General features: G+C 44.3%; 1 protein-coding gene across 7 annotated transcripts in view; it reads left to right on the forward strand.

Annotated features, from left to right (window-relative positions):
* The window catches only part of CRLF2 (cytokine receptor like factor 2), a 62,204-nt gene that overhangs the window by 20,027 nt on the left and 26,030 nt on the right, over nt 1-16,147 (forward strand). For 3 of the 7 annotated variants that reach the window (XM_037824632.1, XM_037824631.1, XM_037824633.1), the window contains 2 exons: nt 15,287-15,401; nt 15,866-16,066. The exons of 1 other annotated variant lie outside the window; for it this stretch is intronic. In XM_037824632.1, the coding sequence (XP_037680560.1) occupies nt 15,982-16,066 (85 nt within the window). In that variant the 5' untranslated portion in view covers nt 15,287-15,401; nt 15,866-15,981. Of the gene's footprint in view, nt 1-15,286; nt 15,402-15,865; nt 16,067-16,147 lie in introns of those variants that run through there. 3 more of the 7 variants (XM_037824634.1, XM_037824635.1, XM_037824636.1) reach the window with 3 other exon arrangements.

The raw sequence follows: 16,147 nt of genomic DNA on the forward strand, positions 1-16,147 counted from the left end.
TTACACTGTGTCTACTGGGTCCTTGAACATCCCCAGGGTCCACCAGTTTCAGGAGGTATGTTACTTTCCTTTGGCTGCTCAAGCAAATACCATGCAATGGACAGGCTTAAACGATGGGAATTTATCAGCCCACAGCTTTGAGGCTGGAGACCAGTTCAAATCAAGGCTTTAAAAAGGTGACGCTTTCTTCCTGAAGACTTGGGTTCTGGAGCTGGCTGCCTGTGATCCTCAGTTCCAGGCTCCTCTGTCACATGGCAATGCACATGGCGGCCTCTCTTGGCCTCTCTCTTCTTTTCCAGGTTCTGTTGAATTTCAGCTTCTTGCTTCCTGTGGTTTTCTCTCTGTCTGAATTTAATTCTCTTATTAAGGACTCCAGTAATAGGATTAGACCCTTCCTGATTAGGGTGGAGAACACCCTAACTGAAGTAACCTCAACAAAAGATCCTACACACATTGGCTTCTCACCCACAGGAATGGATTATGTTTAAGAACATGTTTTTCTGGGGTACATCACTTCCAACCACCACAGGAGTCTTAACCTTTGGGGTCCTGTGGTCAGCATGCTAAGTGGTCATGGTGCCTCAGAGAGACTAACATGCAGAAGCAAAAGGTTTGGACTTACCTTCCTTGCTGCTTCTTGTCCTTATTTAAGAACCCTTTCCCAGGGTGAGTTTGCTAATGGTATGTGAGTTAAACTCCATTATATCAAAGTTTCATTGCCAGAGTTTTGCTACTGGAAGATATGGAAGTCGTTGGTGGGAACTACCGCACCCCAAAGCCAACTCCCCTCACATGGAAGGTCCCCCCAGTGTTGGACATTGTAAGGGTGTGCCTTTATTATGTATTTCAACATTTGGGTATTCCAATCATTGTGCCTTTGTCAAATTACTGCTTCGATGCTAATAATTGCATCTGTAGATTCTTCTGTCTGTTAGTTCTTTAGTCTATGACCACTGATTGAATTCAGAGGTAGCAATTCTTCAATTCTAAGAGTTAGCCATCCCTTCAAGGATGAGGAACGTGGTCTTTAAAGGCTGTTGAAGGGTGGAGAGCCTGAGCATCTGACACAGTGATCAGTGGCCATCTCAGCAGCTGGCCTCACCATTGGGCCTCCCCTCAGGCACAGCCACCTCCTAATCCAGAAGCAGAAATTTCCAGGTACTTTTCCCTCCCCCCTTGCATCAGAGCCCAGAACTGTTTCAGAATCTTGGCTGAAAGAACCTGAAGTGAAAGCAGACTGCAGATGGCCTAGTGGGAAAGGTTTTCTTCCTCTCTGGAAAAAAAATACATTGATAAATTTCCCTCCATGTCTTGGAGCTGCTTGTGCTAGAACAGGTTGCCCAAAGCTGGGGGTGCTGGTTGAGACCATGAGGGGCCACACTACAGATTGAAGCTTCTCTGCTGAGGATGGTGGGCAGAGAGATGGAAGCATCAGGCCATCCATTCTGGAAATGGTAACATTGCCAAATGAACTTGGTCCATGGGCTGTCACATGAGACTATATGTCCTCATCTCTCCCTTACTTTGAGCCAGATCTTCTCTTACTTGCAGCCGAAAGCTTCCCGATTGATACAAGAGGATTCACTGAAGCTGGTGACTTCCTTTTCAATGGATTTCATTCAATTAATTCATCCAGGTTGTCCCTTTAGCCATTCAACAGAGACCTAAAACAGACATAAACTAATTTCTGTCTATACAACTGTTGTTTTTAGAGAGTAGATTATTATAAAATAATGACTCTCTTTAACTATGTAATTTTGTCAAAGTGAGGTGTGTCCCCAAAGGGAGATTTTTTTTTCAGTGAATTAAGAGCAATCATTCTTCTGATCTTCAGAGAAACAAATTCCCTTTTTAGTTGGGAACACGGGAAAGGTCACCCGTAAGTGTGACTGAAACAGCTTTTCAGAAGCTCATTTGAGCATCTGATGAGTGCCCTGCTTTCAGCTCCAATGTGGAGCTCTCCTTGTCTAAATTAAAGTAAATTCAATCAGAGAAGCCTTTGAACAGAAGCACATGTAGGATCCTGGAGAGAGCTCCAAAAGCTGTTTCAGGGAGAGGTGCAAAATGGCAGCCAACAGCCTCGTTTTTGAGGTTGAGCAGACTGGGGTCAACCCGCTAAGTAGGTTCTTGGTCCTTGCTTTTCTTTGAGCATCTGACTTCTTTCAATCTTCATCCCCAGATTCATAAAACAGGGATACTCTGTTTTAAGAGGATTAAGTAAGATACTGCATCTAAGGATCTTAACACAATGCTGGACCATAACACTGTCATGTTACAATTAGCTCCTTCACCTCAGGAACCCTTGCTTTCCATCACAAAGCAGAGGTACTTGTGAGGAACTACTGGCTTTCAGGTCAGACTATCTCCCCCACAGTACCCAGTAACAAAAGGACATACTGGAGAATACTGTGCTGATGACCTCACAAGTTTCAATGTACTTCATCAAAGAAAGCCTCCCTTAAAAGTTGGCTTCTGGAGATCAAAGTGCCAGTGACATGGGTTCATAAAACAGTGTCTTCTTCTTGGCTCTTTTTTTAAACAAAAGCAAAAGTAGTGTGTGAAGAGATGGGGAGGGATGAGGGAGGAGGCAGCCACAGGTAGACTCTCTGTGGGTGGTGGAAACTCCCTGCAAAGGAAAGTAAGAGTAGCAGATGGAGGTCTGGGGCTATGGGTTGAGCCCCCTCATCACCTGCAGAAGCTCCTTCAATCTTCCTCAATCCCTCTCTCTTCATAGTCTGTGCCGAGCCATATCCCACCCCCTCAAAACAAATGTGGGGCTGTGAATAGTCATTGGGGGTGTGTAAGTCATTTGGGAGCATGTAAATTTGCCTGGATGATTTTCTTTTGCCAAATGAAAGACAACTCTGGACTTGGTAAGGATGGACTTCATTCAGAAGGATTATTGTAAGGGGGAAGGGGCTATTGCAACAGGAGAACACTCTGACCCTAAGGCTTGCAGACATTGCAAGGGTTAGGCAAAAGGGTTCTCCTTTTCAAGGAAGGCTGAGTAACCAAGGCTAAAAAGAACTGAGTGTGGGGAAGTAGCATGATCATAATGAAAGGGCAGAGGTGGTTGATCCAACAGTCATCAGAGAATGAGTTACCCCAAGGACAGCTGACTTCTGGAGAGGGCTATTTGCTAGCTCACACTGAGGGTGTCCAAAGTTCAGAGGTGTGGGAATGCAGAGACGCTTAACCAAAGTTTGGCTAACAAGCATTCTGTTCTAATGGATCAGCAGAGACAAACAACTCAGCTAATTATTGGTGGGTCAAACTATGGGAGCATGGAGTGTCCTCATCTGGCCTTGTCCCAAGTAAACAAGGGGACCTTACCTAAGTCCCATGGGGAAGGGAGTTTTTTGCAGTAAGCTATTTTCAAGAACCCAAAGGGTGGGGGATTTCTTAACCTTCACTGTTTTCCAGGATAACAGGGCTCAGGTAAAATCCAACATTGTCACTCTTGACAACATCCATTTTGAAACAAAACTGCCCATCTTTGAATTGCAGAGGGAAAAACAAAACAAAACATGTTGTGTTGTTATGGCTGTGCCCTGCCCTCCTCTTGCCCATGGGCTCCCCAAAAGTCTAAATGGCTTATTTCTGAATTCTTGCCACAAAAAACACCACAAACTGAGGGGATCGCTAATGACATTTAGTCATGCTAACCAGTCACCATGGTAGTACTGAAAAGAGAAGCAGCTACTCAGCATTGCCAAGTGTCTCTATCCACCGGCCATTGATGTGGTTTATGGAAGTGGTTTCCCTCTGACGTGAGGTGTCCAACATGCCAGCGCAGACGTGGATGAGAACTGGAGAGGCACAGAGCACATAACCCATGACAGAAGCAAATAAATGCTAAGCAGAGTTCCCCGTGATAGTGGTCACAGAGGGGTCAAGCGTGGCGCTCTCTGTCCATGGTGCTGAGGGTTCTCTAAGGATGTGGCCTTGTGGCTGGTCCCTGAAGGGGGCTTGCGTTTGACCAGGCAGGTAAGGGTGATGGGGATGGTGGGCAGTGGGTGTAGGTGACATGAAGAAGGTGCTAGGCTGTGAGCATTGTGAGGAGATGCAGGGATGTTGAAACTCACCACATTTAAGCTGGCAAAGAGATGGGTATGGATGGAGTGGAACAATGGATTGGATGAGGAAGGGTCTTGGAAAGATGTTATCTGTGGCCACAGGCATTACCAGGAGCTCTCGGCCATGAAGTAATCTGAGAACATCACTGGGTGGCATCGTAAGGGTCTCAGTAGGGACTTCAGTTTGCAAAGCCCCTTCACACAGTATTTCTTCCCTCGAATATCAAAAGGAAGACAAATCTCTCAGGATGCCTCTTTTTTTAAAGGGCAAGACAAAAATTTGGAGTGTTTTAATTTTCTCCTATTGGTATTGTTCCAAAAATCAGTTTCTCACATGTTAGGCAGAGTTTAAGTTCTTTTTGACAATCTAAGGACTACAGTGCATCTCATCCCATATTTCCCATGAATTACTTCATATCAAGCAGCTGAATCCTTTGAAAGTAAATTTTTAATCATGTCTTGAGAGCTGCATTTTTCTTTTTGCCTTTGGAAAATTAATTTCAAACTTTTTAATTGGAAATCAAAGGAAAGATGGATTTGATTTACAGAAATCCCATCCATTTGTAACTTTTCAGAAGTAAACCAAGCAGACAGACCAACATGGCATTAAGTGGAAATTAAAAAGGGATTTTAAGTGTTGAAAGTTAAAGCAATTGCAAGAAAAGTTCTGGTTTGAGCACATCAAATAAATTACTGATAATTTTTAGGAGAGAATCTTACAAAGTCAATTTTGGCAAAGAAATTGAGAGCCTGAGCTCCCCCCACCCAATAAAATCTCCCCTCTCAGGAGGTCTCCTGAGGATGCTCTTGACTGATGAGTTGTGAATTTTGTGACAAGTCAGGAAATCCCAGTTTTTGATTCCAGGGGCAATGGCTGAATGTGGATACAGGTGTCCCAAGGAGACATTTTCCCTCTTACTTTCACTCCCAACTATACTGAGCCTGTTTGGGCACTTTTAACAACATCTGGAGGCATTTTTGGTTGTCACAACTGGGATGTTGCTGGTATATGGTGGGTGGAGGCCAGGGATGCTGCTCAGCATCCTACAATACCCAGATGAACCCCAAAACAAAGAATCATCTAGCCCCAAATGCCAACAGTGTCTAGGTTGAGAACTCTTGTTCTGCTCCCCGATATGGGAATAAATGTTTTATTTCCCAATCCAAGACATAATTCTGAAAGTGCTTACCTTGGGAGAGAGAGTGGGTATATTACAGAGCAAGGACTCACTGCCCAACATGCACAGAGGTCAATAGTACAATATCGGGATTTTGAGAAAAGAGTTTTATTGCAAGGTTGACTGGTAAGGAGACAGGAGATGAAGCTCAAATGTGACTCCGTGATCTGAGAGTTAAGGGAGATTGTATGAGAATGGGAGGTGAGAGGTGGGGACAGAAGTGGGGAGGTCTGACTTGGCATAGTCCAATTGGTTGGTTCTGGAGCTGTCCATATGAAGTGTAGACTGGATTTTAGGCTGGATCTTCCTTATTGAAGGACCTCTTACATTTGATTTGCTTCTGACATCTCCCTGTCCTTGTAAGCTTGGTTCCAAGGGAGGTGACCTTTGTTCCTTGTGTCTCAAAGTTCATCTAAAGGACAAGATTTTGTGTTTTCTGTGAATGCTCAGGTTGTATGACCTGCAGTTAAACAAGCTCAGAAGAAAAGGTTATAGGAACAGAGGATATCTTCCCCTTCCCAAACTGGTTTGGTATGCCCATGGTTTCAGTTGGAGTGGATCAAATCCCATTTAGATAGATTATTTTTTAGGTGTACAGCTGGTAGGAAGGACGGAGGAGATCAAAGTGTCCTTAAAAGTTTCTTGAGTATGGTGGGGAAGCTCCCAGCAGGGAAAATTAGGATCCAGGAACACACTTTTCACTTGACTTTCTTTTTAAATGCTGACCCCAGAGCCAACCACCTACATAGAAAATAGGCAGCCCCTTACCACACTTGCCCACAGGTTGGACTGTAAATTATTAGATTTTTCTGGGTCAAATTTCTATTTCCTTTCATTGGCAAATCTGCTTACTCCTTATCTTGTAACTCTCTTACATTAATCTGTCTCACTAGAAACACACATCCTTACAGGCTAAGGGTGCAGGGCTCGGTCATGGGTCCAAGTGGGTTTGTGAGTGAGGGAATGGAATGCCAGGTGGTTTCAGAGCTGGGAGCTTCTGACCTGGGTGTTGGCTCAAGCCCAGGTGTGGTCCAGCTTTGGGGTCCTCAGACTGGAATCCCAAATCGTCTGATGTCTAGACAGGGTGCTGTTGGTGTTTCTGCCTTCTTGCTTGTCTGGTTCAACAGAGGTTCCGTCTGAGTATCTGGTGCAGATTTTAGACATTATATTCATTGGCCAAAGGTCTTTCTGTCCAGGATCCAACAGTCCCACTGAATGGAATGTCTGAGAGACTCAGGTAAGATCTCCTGGGACTTTGCTGACTCTGAGGATGTGTGTGTTGGCGCTTCTCCAGTGAAGGCACTGCTGCTTGGCTTCTTCACACCCATTCTATTGTCTTTTATGAACTCAGTGTGTTGTGACCCTAATGTCTAAATATCACTCATAGGTGTTCCTCTTTTGAGTCACTCTATACACATTTCCAAGGACAGTAGCAGATTGTAACGCAAGAGAATGGGAGTGTATGAACAGAGAGAAGAAGGAACAACATTTACCTAATTGTTCTATTATTATTATTTTTAATGATGGTCGTTGAGAACTTCACCATTTTGTCTGAACTTCTGGGAAAAACATGGATTTAAGGGGTACTGAAGAGGACCCCAGTAGATTGTTTGGCCACTCATTTCTGAAACCGTGGGCTGTGGACCTACTGGGTTGTGGAATGAAGTTGGGGAGAGAGCCTGGCCTTGTTTAATGAGATCCAAGAACCCTCACAAGCAATAAGCCTTCATTATAGTCCAAATACTTAGAAGTACAAATATTCTCAGATGGGAGGAGCAGCAAGACTTGGCATTTAAAAGGGTCTCCACACACAGCATTCAGAAAGATTGATTATAACCCCATGTCATAGTTGATCTTGTTCAGGATGTTTACGATGGCTGAACTTCACACACACCATGTTGAATGGGAGAAGGCAGCTGAAAGGTCACCCACAAAGTCAGTCCATTTATATGAGGCTCTAGATCTGTGGAACACAGTTATGCAGTTGTAGCAGCTGGGGTGGGGGGCACAAGGGAGAGGGCTTTGAGGGGGCTTCTGGGGAGCTGGCACTGCTGTATATCTTGATGACAGTGCTGGTTGCAGAGTGTTCTCCATCTGTCAAAGTTCCTACAGGTGTTCACTTGGGGGCACGTGCACTTTTCTGTGAGTATCATACTTCAGTACAAAGTTATCTATTTTATTATTATTACTGTTGAGGTGAAATTCACATAACATAAAATTAGCCATTTTGGAACAAACAATTCAGTGTCATTAAGTACATTCACAACATTGTGCAACCATCACCAAGATCTTGTTCTACAACATTTTCATCATCCCCAAAGGAAGCTCCATATTCATCATCTGTCACTCCCCATTTCCCCCTCCCTCAAGCCCCTGGCAACCACTAATCCACTTTTTGTCTCTACAGATTTGCCTATTTTGGACATTTCTTAGAAATGGAATTGGACAGTATGTGGCCTTTCGTGTCTGGCTTCTTTCACTCAGCGTAGTGTTTTTGAGGTTCATTCATGTTGTAGCATATATCAGGACTCCATTCCTTTTTATGGGCAAAATTATCTTTTTTCATGGTGCCAAAACCTGAGAAGGTATTCAAATATTTTCTCAAGAACCAAGAGGAGATTGAGGTCATCAGAACTCTATAGTCTATCCTTATATATCCTTCTCATAAATGATCCACTCTTTTGGGATTAATACAGAAGTTCTTCTAAAGGTGGAGGGCAAGATCACCGGTGCCTAGGGCATTAGGTGCTGGCCACAGAACAACATCATTAATACTGGTCAGTCCATGTAGAATAAGGTTGGTGCCATGGTGAGTGTCCCCAAGGACTCCATGGGCCAGGCTTGGGACCCAATCATTGCCCTCATCTTCACTGACTCCAAATTTTTTGCATATGGCCCAGCTCCTGTGTGGTCTTTGAGTCTATGACTGACAGGGTTTAAGACTAATAAGGTCACCATGATCCCAGCCTATGAAACTTTGAGTGTCTACAGTGAGGGATATGAAGTTCCATAAAGCCCTACTGTCAAAAGTTTCCATTCCTGGAAGTAAGGTGGCCAACTTCTCCTGGTTTTAGCACTGAAAGATCCTGTGGGAACCCTTAGTCCTGGGCAAACCTATCTGAAAGATTGCTCCTAATCCTAAGCAAGGCTTAGGGCATAAGTCTAGAGAGAATCCTAAAGGAAAGGTCCTGGACCTTGCCGGACATCCTTCTACACCAAGTGCCCTCCTCAGAGGTTAATGTTTCTCACCCTTTCTTCTCATGGCTAGCCCAGAATTCTAAGTATTGTGTTCATGCAGGTCTGTTTTGAAATAACAACTTTAAATTTTATCTATGGATTCTTCAACAGAGGATAGATGCCCCAGAAGAAATTCTCCTTTGTTTCAGCACTTGGGGAGGCTTTTGATCTTTTTTTAAATCTCAGCATACCTCTTATTTTTCTGGTGCTGTTACTGACTAGATGTGCTCCCCAATAAATCATATTTCAGGCAGAAGATCTGGGTTTGTGATTCTATGCACCTGGCATGGATTTGTCTACTGCTAGGTGGGTATTTTGTTTCCCTTTGCTGAGACTGTCTTCTGAATGGATGGACTTGCTGGAAGCCTGTGCCTTGGGCAAGTCTTGCTGACTGCTTACAGTAGGGGGAGGTAGTCAAGGACCTTCTCTTTCCACATGAGAGGTTGCCAGCCTCTGGCAATGGCACTCTCAGAAACTGAATTTCAATTCATGCTTGTTTCATTCTCTCCTTAGACTTGTCTCCTTCTCATACCCTGTGTAGGCTTCTCCAGGAAGAGTCTTTGCTGAAAACTCCTCGGTCCAAACTGTATCTTCTTCTGCTTGGAGTTGTCTACTGCCTTAAGTTTCAAGCCTCTTTCCTCTGTCCATAAATCTGTAGAAATCTGTCCTACACTGATACCTGCCTCTCCTGTCCTCCTTACTCTCATGGATTTATTCCTTTTCTTTTATTACTGTTTTGCCATGAGAATGAAGAGTCTGAAGTGTGGTTCACCACCTTGAACTTGAGAGATTTTGACCAGAGGGAGATTGGAATGCTGAAGGGTCTGGAAGCTCATGAAGGAATGAGACTTTTTTAACCTAGAAAGGAGAGCTGTGGTTGCCATTTTCAGTTGTCTGCAGGAGGGTCACATGGAGATGGATTTTCTGTGTGGTCAGAGGAGAGGTAGGAGGGCATGGAAGATGGCAAATGGAATTCCTATCCATTGCTGACATTCAGAAGTGTGCTTGACTGTTCTGTCTATAGACATCCTGCTGTTCTGGAGAATACTCAGGGATCCTGAAAAACCAAGACTGGTTGATTCTCCAATACTTCTATGCATCTGACTATCTATCCATCCACTCACCAATCCATCCATCTACCTACTCACTCATCCATCCATTCATCTGTCCATCCATCAACCAACCTACCTACTCACTCACAAATCCACCCACCTAATCATTGATTGACTGATCCATTTATCCATCCATCCATCCATACATACATACATACATCCATACATCCATACATCCTTCCACCCACTCACCAATCCATCTATCTACATACTGAATCATCCATCCATTCATCCATTCATCCATCTGCTCATCCATCTACACACCCACCCACCCACTCACAAATCCATCCATCCACCTAATCATCCATCCATCAATTCATCCATCCATCCATCCATCCATCCATCCATCCATCCATGTATTAATTTGGTCAAATTTTAAAAACATTCACTCACTGTGTGTCAGACAGTAAGTAGACAGACATCAGGCTCAAGGGAGGTACAGACCCAGATGGATAGATCCCTATATGTCAATTATAATTACACCTTTTATTTTTTCATTTGTGGTCTCCATTGCCAGTTTTTAAGTTGTAATTTCACTCACAAGACTTTCTCACATCACAGATGTGATTGTATTGCATTTTGTTAAGAAACTGTGTTCTGTTTGTCCCAGTCCTCCCATTTATATCCAGGACATTGGGCACCAATTATATCCCCTCCTGGTAAGTATGGGTACTTCTACACCATGCAGGCAAGGAGGCATTGTGTTTTCTTTTGCCTGTTGTGTCAGCAGGGTACTCGGTCCATGCCCTGAGCCAATGGTCTGTGCTGACCAGTCCTCAGAGAGAGGGGTGGATAGGTACATGTAGGGCTGTAACAACACCTCAAGCTGATGAGCCTCTATGCTCCCAAGGCAGGGCATTCACACACCCCCTGAAAGCAACTCTCCCTCCAGCCTGGAAGATTCTGGATCAGACTGTGTGCAGCTTCCAGTCTCAGAAACAAATCCCTACCAAAACAGATGACATGATGAATGACTTTCCACACTGTTCTGTGACATTACAATGCTGCTGTACTGTATGTCTCTTGACATGCTGTCCTCTCTCTGCTGAGGCAGGGAAATATTTCTCTTATGTAATGATTCCCACAGTGGGCGTGAGCTTTGACAGGTCTTTGCTCAGAGATGAGTCTGATAGCAAACCACAACGCTCATGGTGCTGAGCTGCAGATACCAGTTTTTGTGATTACATCCACTGTGTTTGGCAGATTTTGAAATAGAGCTGACCAGAGTAAAGATAAGAGTTCATGGTACAGCATACATTTGACAAAATTTAATATGCAAGGAGCTTGATCTTTGAAGGCTGGGGAAGACTAAATTACCAGGGGCATCGTCGTTGCAATTAGGATGCCTCATCTACAGATTAACATATGAATTGAGTTTTTTATTTGGAAATCACACAAAACCTTAACTTATTGAAGAAGATTAGAGACAGCACCAACTTCTCAGCAGGAATTCCCATGAAGAGGGAGAAGTCCATTTCCCCTTGAGTCTGGGCTGGTTTTTTGACTTGCTATGACCACGAGAATGTGGTGGAAGTGACTGACATATGAGTGGACCATCTAGAACTTTCCTAGTCAACTAAGACTCCACTGGGCAGAAGAAACTCCCAACTGAGTCCATTCAACTTTCAGAATCATGAGAGAAGATGGTGATCTGCAGTTCATTGGGACAGCTTGTTGCACAGCAAAGGATAAGTAAAAAGTGATGCATGAAAGACATAAGAAAAGTATTCTTAGAGAAGTGCTTACATTTCTAGCTACATTCAAACAAATATTTTACACCCCTGTACTTTTTTTGTTGTTGTTAATTCATTGTACATGTCTGGTATTGTGAAATATGAATAATACAATATTGGGTTGAGGGTTTTGAATGAAGATGAAGAAGAAAGGGAAGTAGAACAGATGGGTTATGTGTCATCTCCATGACTGATCAGCATGCTCTTCCGAATTAGTTTCCATTGAGGAGTTCAGAAGGGAAGGAAGTGCCTGGCCAACCCACTCATAATCCTTAGTCCTCCCGATCTTACCCCCACATAAAGGGAAGGGTCAGAGAACGTAGGTAGCTTAAGAACTCAAGCAGCAGTTCATCTACGTCAGCTGAACTCCAGGGAACATTTTCTTTCCACTGTACCCCCCTTTTCAGTTCTATTACTTTGAGTTGTTATTTCAGTGTAAGGAGGAATTTAATGTGGGGGATACTTTATTTAATAGTTTATGAGGAAGTTCAAGAGAACATGGAGTTTTTCAAAGACCTTGTTGCACATCTTTGGACTCCCGAGATCAAATACTCTTTTTTTCATTTAATTGACCCAAGTAGCTGTGATAACCCATTTTTAGGAAACACACATGTTACTGTTTTCATAATTGTCATCAAATTACAAGTCCTGTGTTACACATGGAGGAGTCTAAGTGAGGCCTGACTGTCTTCTCTGGGCTAATAGTCTCTTGGGCAATTTGTGTCTGTGCCATCTGCCTGCATCTCCCCTTTTTATATGTAAAACACCTGACGTGACAGTTTCAGGAAGGCAGAACCTCTGCTGAAGATGAGCTAGAAGCTCTAGTTTCTCTAGGGCAGTGGTTCTCAGTGGGGAAGGGGTGTGATTCTGCTCTCCAGGGCATACTTGGTGATGTCTGCAGATATTTTGATCGTCAAAGCTGGGATGGACATGCTCTTGGCATCTAGTACGTGGAACCCAGGGATGCTGCTCAACATCCTACAATGCACAGGATGGTTCCTAAGGGAAAGAATCATCCAGCCCTAATGTCAGTAGTGCCAAGGTTGAGAAATCCTGGGTCTTAGCAAGACAACCTCTGTCTACTCCTTATCTATCTATCTATCTATCCATCTATCTATCCATCATCTATTCATCTATGAATCCATCATCCATCTATCTATTCATCTATCTATCCATCTATCTATCTATCTATCTATCTATCTATCTATCTATTCATCTATCATCTATCTATCCATCTTCTATCAACTATCTTCTATCCATCTATCTATCCATCCATCTATCCATCATCTATCTATCCATCTATGTATCCATCATCCATCTAGCTATTCATCATCTATCTACTTATCCATCTATCTATCCATCATCTATGTATGTATGTATGTATCTATCATCTATCTATCCATCTTCTATCAACTATCATCTATCCATCTATCTGTCTATCTCTATCTATTCACCATCTATCAATCAACTATCATCTATGCATCTATCTATCATATATCTATCTCTATAATTTAGCTATCAATCCATCTCTGCCTAGCAAGCTATGTTTCTATCCATGTATCTATCTATGTCAGTGGTCTGCAATTAGGGATGATTCTGCCCCCAGAGGACACTGGCAATGTCTGGAGGCATTTTTGGTTGTCACAGCTGGGGAGAGGGGGTGCTCCTGGCATTGAGAGGGCAGAATTTAGGGATGCTGCTCAACACCTTACAATGCACAGGACAGCCCCACTGTGAAGGATTTCCCAATCTGATATGTCCGTAGTGCTGAGGTGGAGAACTTACCCTATGTGAGCTGGACAAGAGGCCAGAGCTAAGCAAGGAGGACCCCTTCCCTTATTCTCTGATAAGAGAAGCCTTCCCTGACCCCACATGGAGGAGAGCAAGCCTCCCCAAGCCTTCCCCTCCTCTCCTCACTCACTCCCCACTGCCTGACCCATTAAACACATATTTGCTCACGTTCTACTCCTCCCACAGAATGGAAGCTCCCGGAGGGCAGGGGTCTGTCTGTTGGCTAATCGCCTTTAATCTCTATAGAGTTACCTTTTCTGGACAGCAGCAAATATAGTTTTATCACCCACTAACAATAGAGAGCATTCATTGGGTGCTCAATGCTCATATGTATTATCGTGCTCCGTCCTCATGCTCTTTTGAGTGAGGCACCATTTAATAGAAGCATTTTGGAGTCTGGGTCATAGCAAGCAGACACCCAACAGCTGAACCTGGAATGAATGTTGAATGAACCCCCCTTTCTGCACCTGTTGCCACAAAAGGCATACAGTGTCTAGGGCTGAGCTGTTTGGTGAGACACATCCTACCTTCTCACCATCTGATCTCCAGGGTGTTCCCATGACACATGATGTTCTGGCTGCCCTCATCATCTAACCTTTGAAATTGCAGCAAACATGGTGATTTCTAAATTCATAGAAACTGTGAGATCCTCCACACCTTGGTTGAGGTGACCAAACTATGGGGACTGAGAAGTTCTAGCTTATTGATAGAGTTTCCAAAACTTATGGGCGACAGATACACTGGGGGGAAGGAACCTGCTGTTTCTAGCTCAAGGGCATCTTTAAATGTCCAGGTGAGTTGACTGTCCATGGGACATGTCTTGGCAGCAGCCTGAACGTTGACCAGCAGTGGCCTGAGTCTATAGCATTCAGGCTGGACAGTGAGGCAGCTCTGTCCCCTGGTCAGAGTGCTTTCCTGCTTGGATGTTGGCACTTCTCCAGGATTCTCAGCATCTGAGCCCTGGACACTGGGCACTGTGCTGTGGAGGTAGCCTGGGATAGGTGATACGTTCCATAGAAACATCAGAAAAGCTGTGGAGACATTAAAGAGGTGACTGCCGTTCCCCAAGCCAGTGTTTTCCATCTGGGTCCCTAGAAACCACCCTGGCCATCTTGGGTCTCTCCACTTCCTGGTTGGGAGTTCCCAGCATGCACCACAGCCAGGTAAAGGTGTGTGACATCATTGCTTCCACCTGGGGCTGGGTTCTGTTCTCCAAGATTGGCCTCTGTGACTGGCAAAATAATGCCCTCCAAATCCTAATCCCTGGATACTTACCTGGCCAAAGGGACTTGGCAGGTGGGGTTAAGGTAAGGATTTTGAGCTGGAGAGATTATCCTGGGTGATTTGGGTGGCCCAATATAATAGTAGCATCCCTGGAAGAGGCAGACAGGAGGGCAAGAGTCAGAGAAGGAGATGGGACGACAGAAGCAGAGGTTGAGGGGATGAGCTTTTAATAAGGAGGGCCATGAGCCAAGGAATGCAGTCATCTCTGGAAGCTGGAAAATGCCAGGAAATGGATTTTCCCCTGGAGGCTCCAGAAGGACCCAGCTTTGTTCACAATTTGATTTTAGCCCCCAGTGAGACAAGTTTTAGACTTCTTGCCTCCTGAATGGTAAGAAAATAATTTTGTGTTGTTCTAAGTCACTCAATTTGCGGGAATTTTTACAGCAGCCCTCAGACCTCCCAGGGTGTTGGGAGGATGTTCTTGGTGTGAGGAGTTGCAGGCTGTGGAGATGAGTGAGGCTGAGCCTGCACTGAACGAGCAATTTGGAGCAAATCACCTCCCTCTTAGCTCCTTGGAGCCTCGGTTTTGAACCGTAAACAGAGATACTCATTTTCACTTTGCCTCTTTCACATCGCTCTCAGATTTTTGAATATGTGTGAAAAGTGCTTTGCAGCTATGAGATATTTTTATAAATACAGGCCATTGTTTTTGTTATTTTTAGTAAGAGTCATTGACACCAACTCACGTAGGCAAATTTGTAGGCAGAAGTGATGGTATAAACTGGCTACTTGTGTTCCAATTTTGGCTGCCAGCTCTCAAACCGAGTACATCCTACACTCTCACTACTATCGCCCCAGAAATTCTCTGTTTGAATACTTAGAGTCCCCAAACCACATCCCTTCCAGATATAATCCTTGCTTCTGCTTGCTTCTAGGATGGAGCCAGCTCAAGATACCTCCAGGGCTGAATTCCCAGGGAGAATGGGTAGCCTGACCCTGTGCTGTTTGAATTGCCAGCAAGGAATCACAGATGAGCTGAGAAGTTTTCAGGTGTTGTACCTGCTTAGTTCCGACATTGGGGTACCAGATGAACAGGACGTGATCGTGCCATATTTGTTGTGTTCCATGAACACCCCAAGTGCGGCAGCTGGGGCTGAGCAGGAGGCCAACAAAGAGTGTGAGAGCCGACTTAGGGTTCAAACATGCAAGGGTTCAAATGTCTGCCCCACTTCTTAATAATGAGCCAAATTAGCCACGATCCCCTCCACTGCTAACTGGGGTGGATGGCCATATCCATCCCTGAGAAGGCTGGGAGACATATCTCAGTGAGATTATTTGTGCAGACATTGAGTGTGTTCTGAATCTTTATCTGGAGAGAGGAGATTCCTGCACTGAATTCCTGATCAGCTTTCCAGTGAAGCTACTCAGAGCTTGTGGAAATAGCAATCCTGCTTAGCATTTTTTTTTACAAGTGTTATTTTTAAAAATGAATCATGACTCTTTGTTTCCTGTAGTCATTTTTCTAGTTCCCTTTCCACCCGTTTAAAATGTGGTGACCTTGTACATTAGTCATAAAGCCAAAGTCCTCCAAGTCCACTGGCTGTCTGCTCACTGCTGCTCCTCTCCAAGCATGACGAGCTACTTCCACCCTTGGGCAGCGGCTGCCCTCCTTCTGCTCGGAGACGTGATGGTGTCAGAGGATGTAGGAAGGACAGGTAAGTGGACTTTTGGAGATGTGGCCACACAAGTGTGCAAAATGTTTTCTTATTTTCATACCCCCTCCTCATCCACCTTTT

Source organism: Choloepus didactylus (genome assembly GCF_015220235.1).
Source record: "Choloepus didactylus isolate mChoDid1 chromosome X unlocalized genomic scaffold, mChoDid1.pri SUPER_X_unloc1, whole genome shotgun sequence".
In the NCBI taxonomy this organism is placed as follows: domain Eukaryota; kingdom Metazoa; phylum Chordata; class Mammalia; order Pilosa; family Megalonychidae; genus Choloepus; species Choloepus didactylus.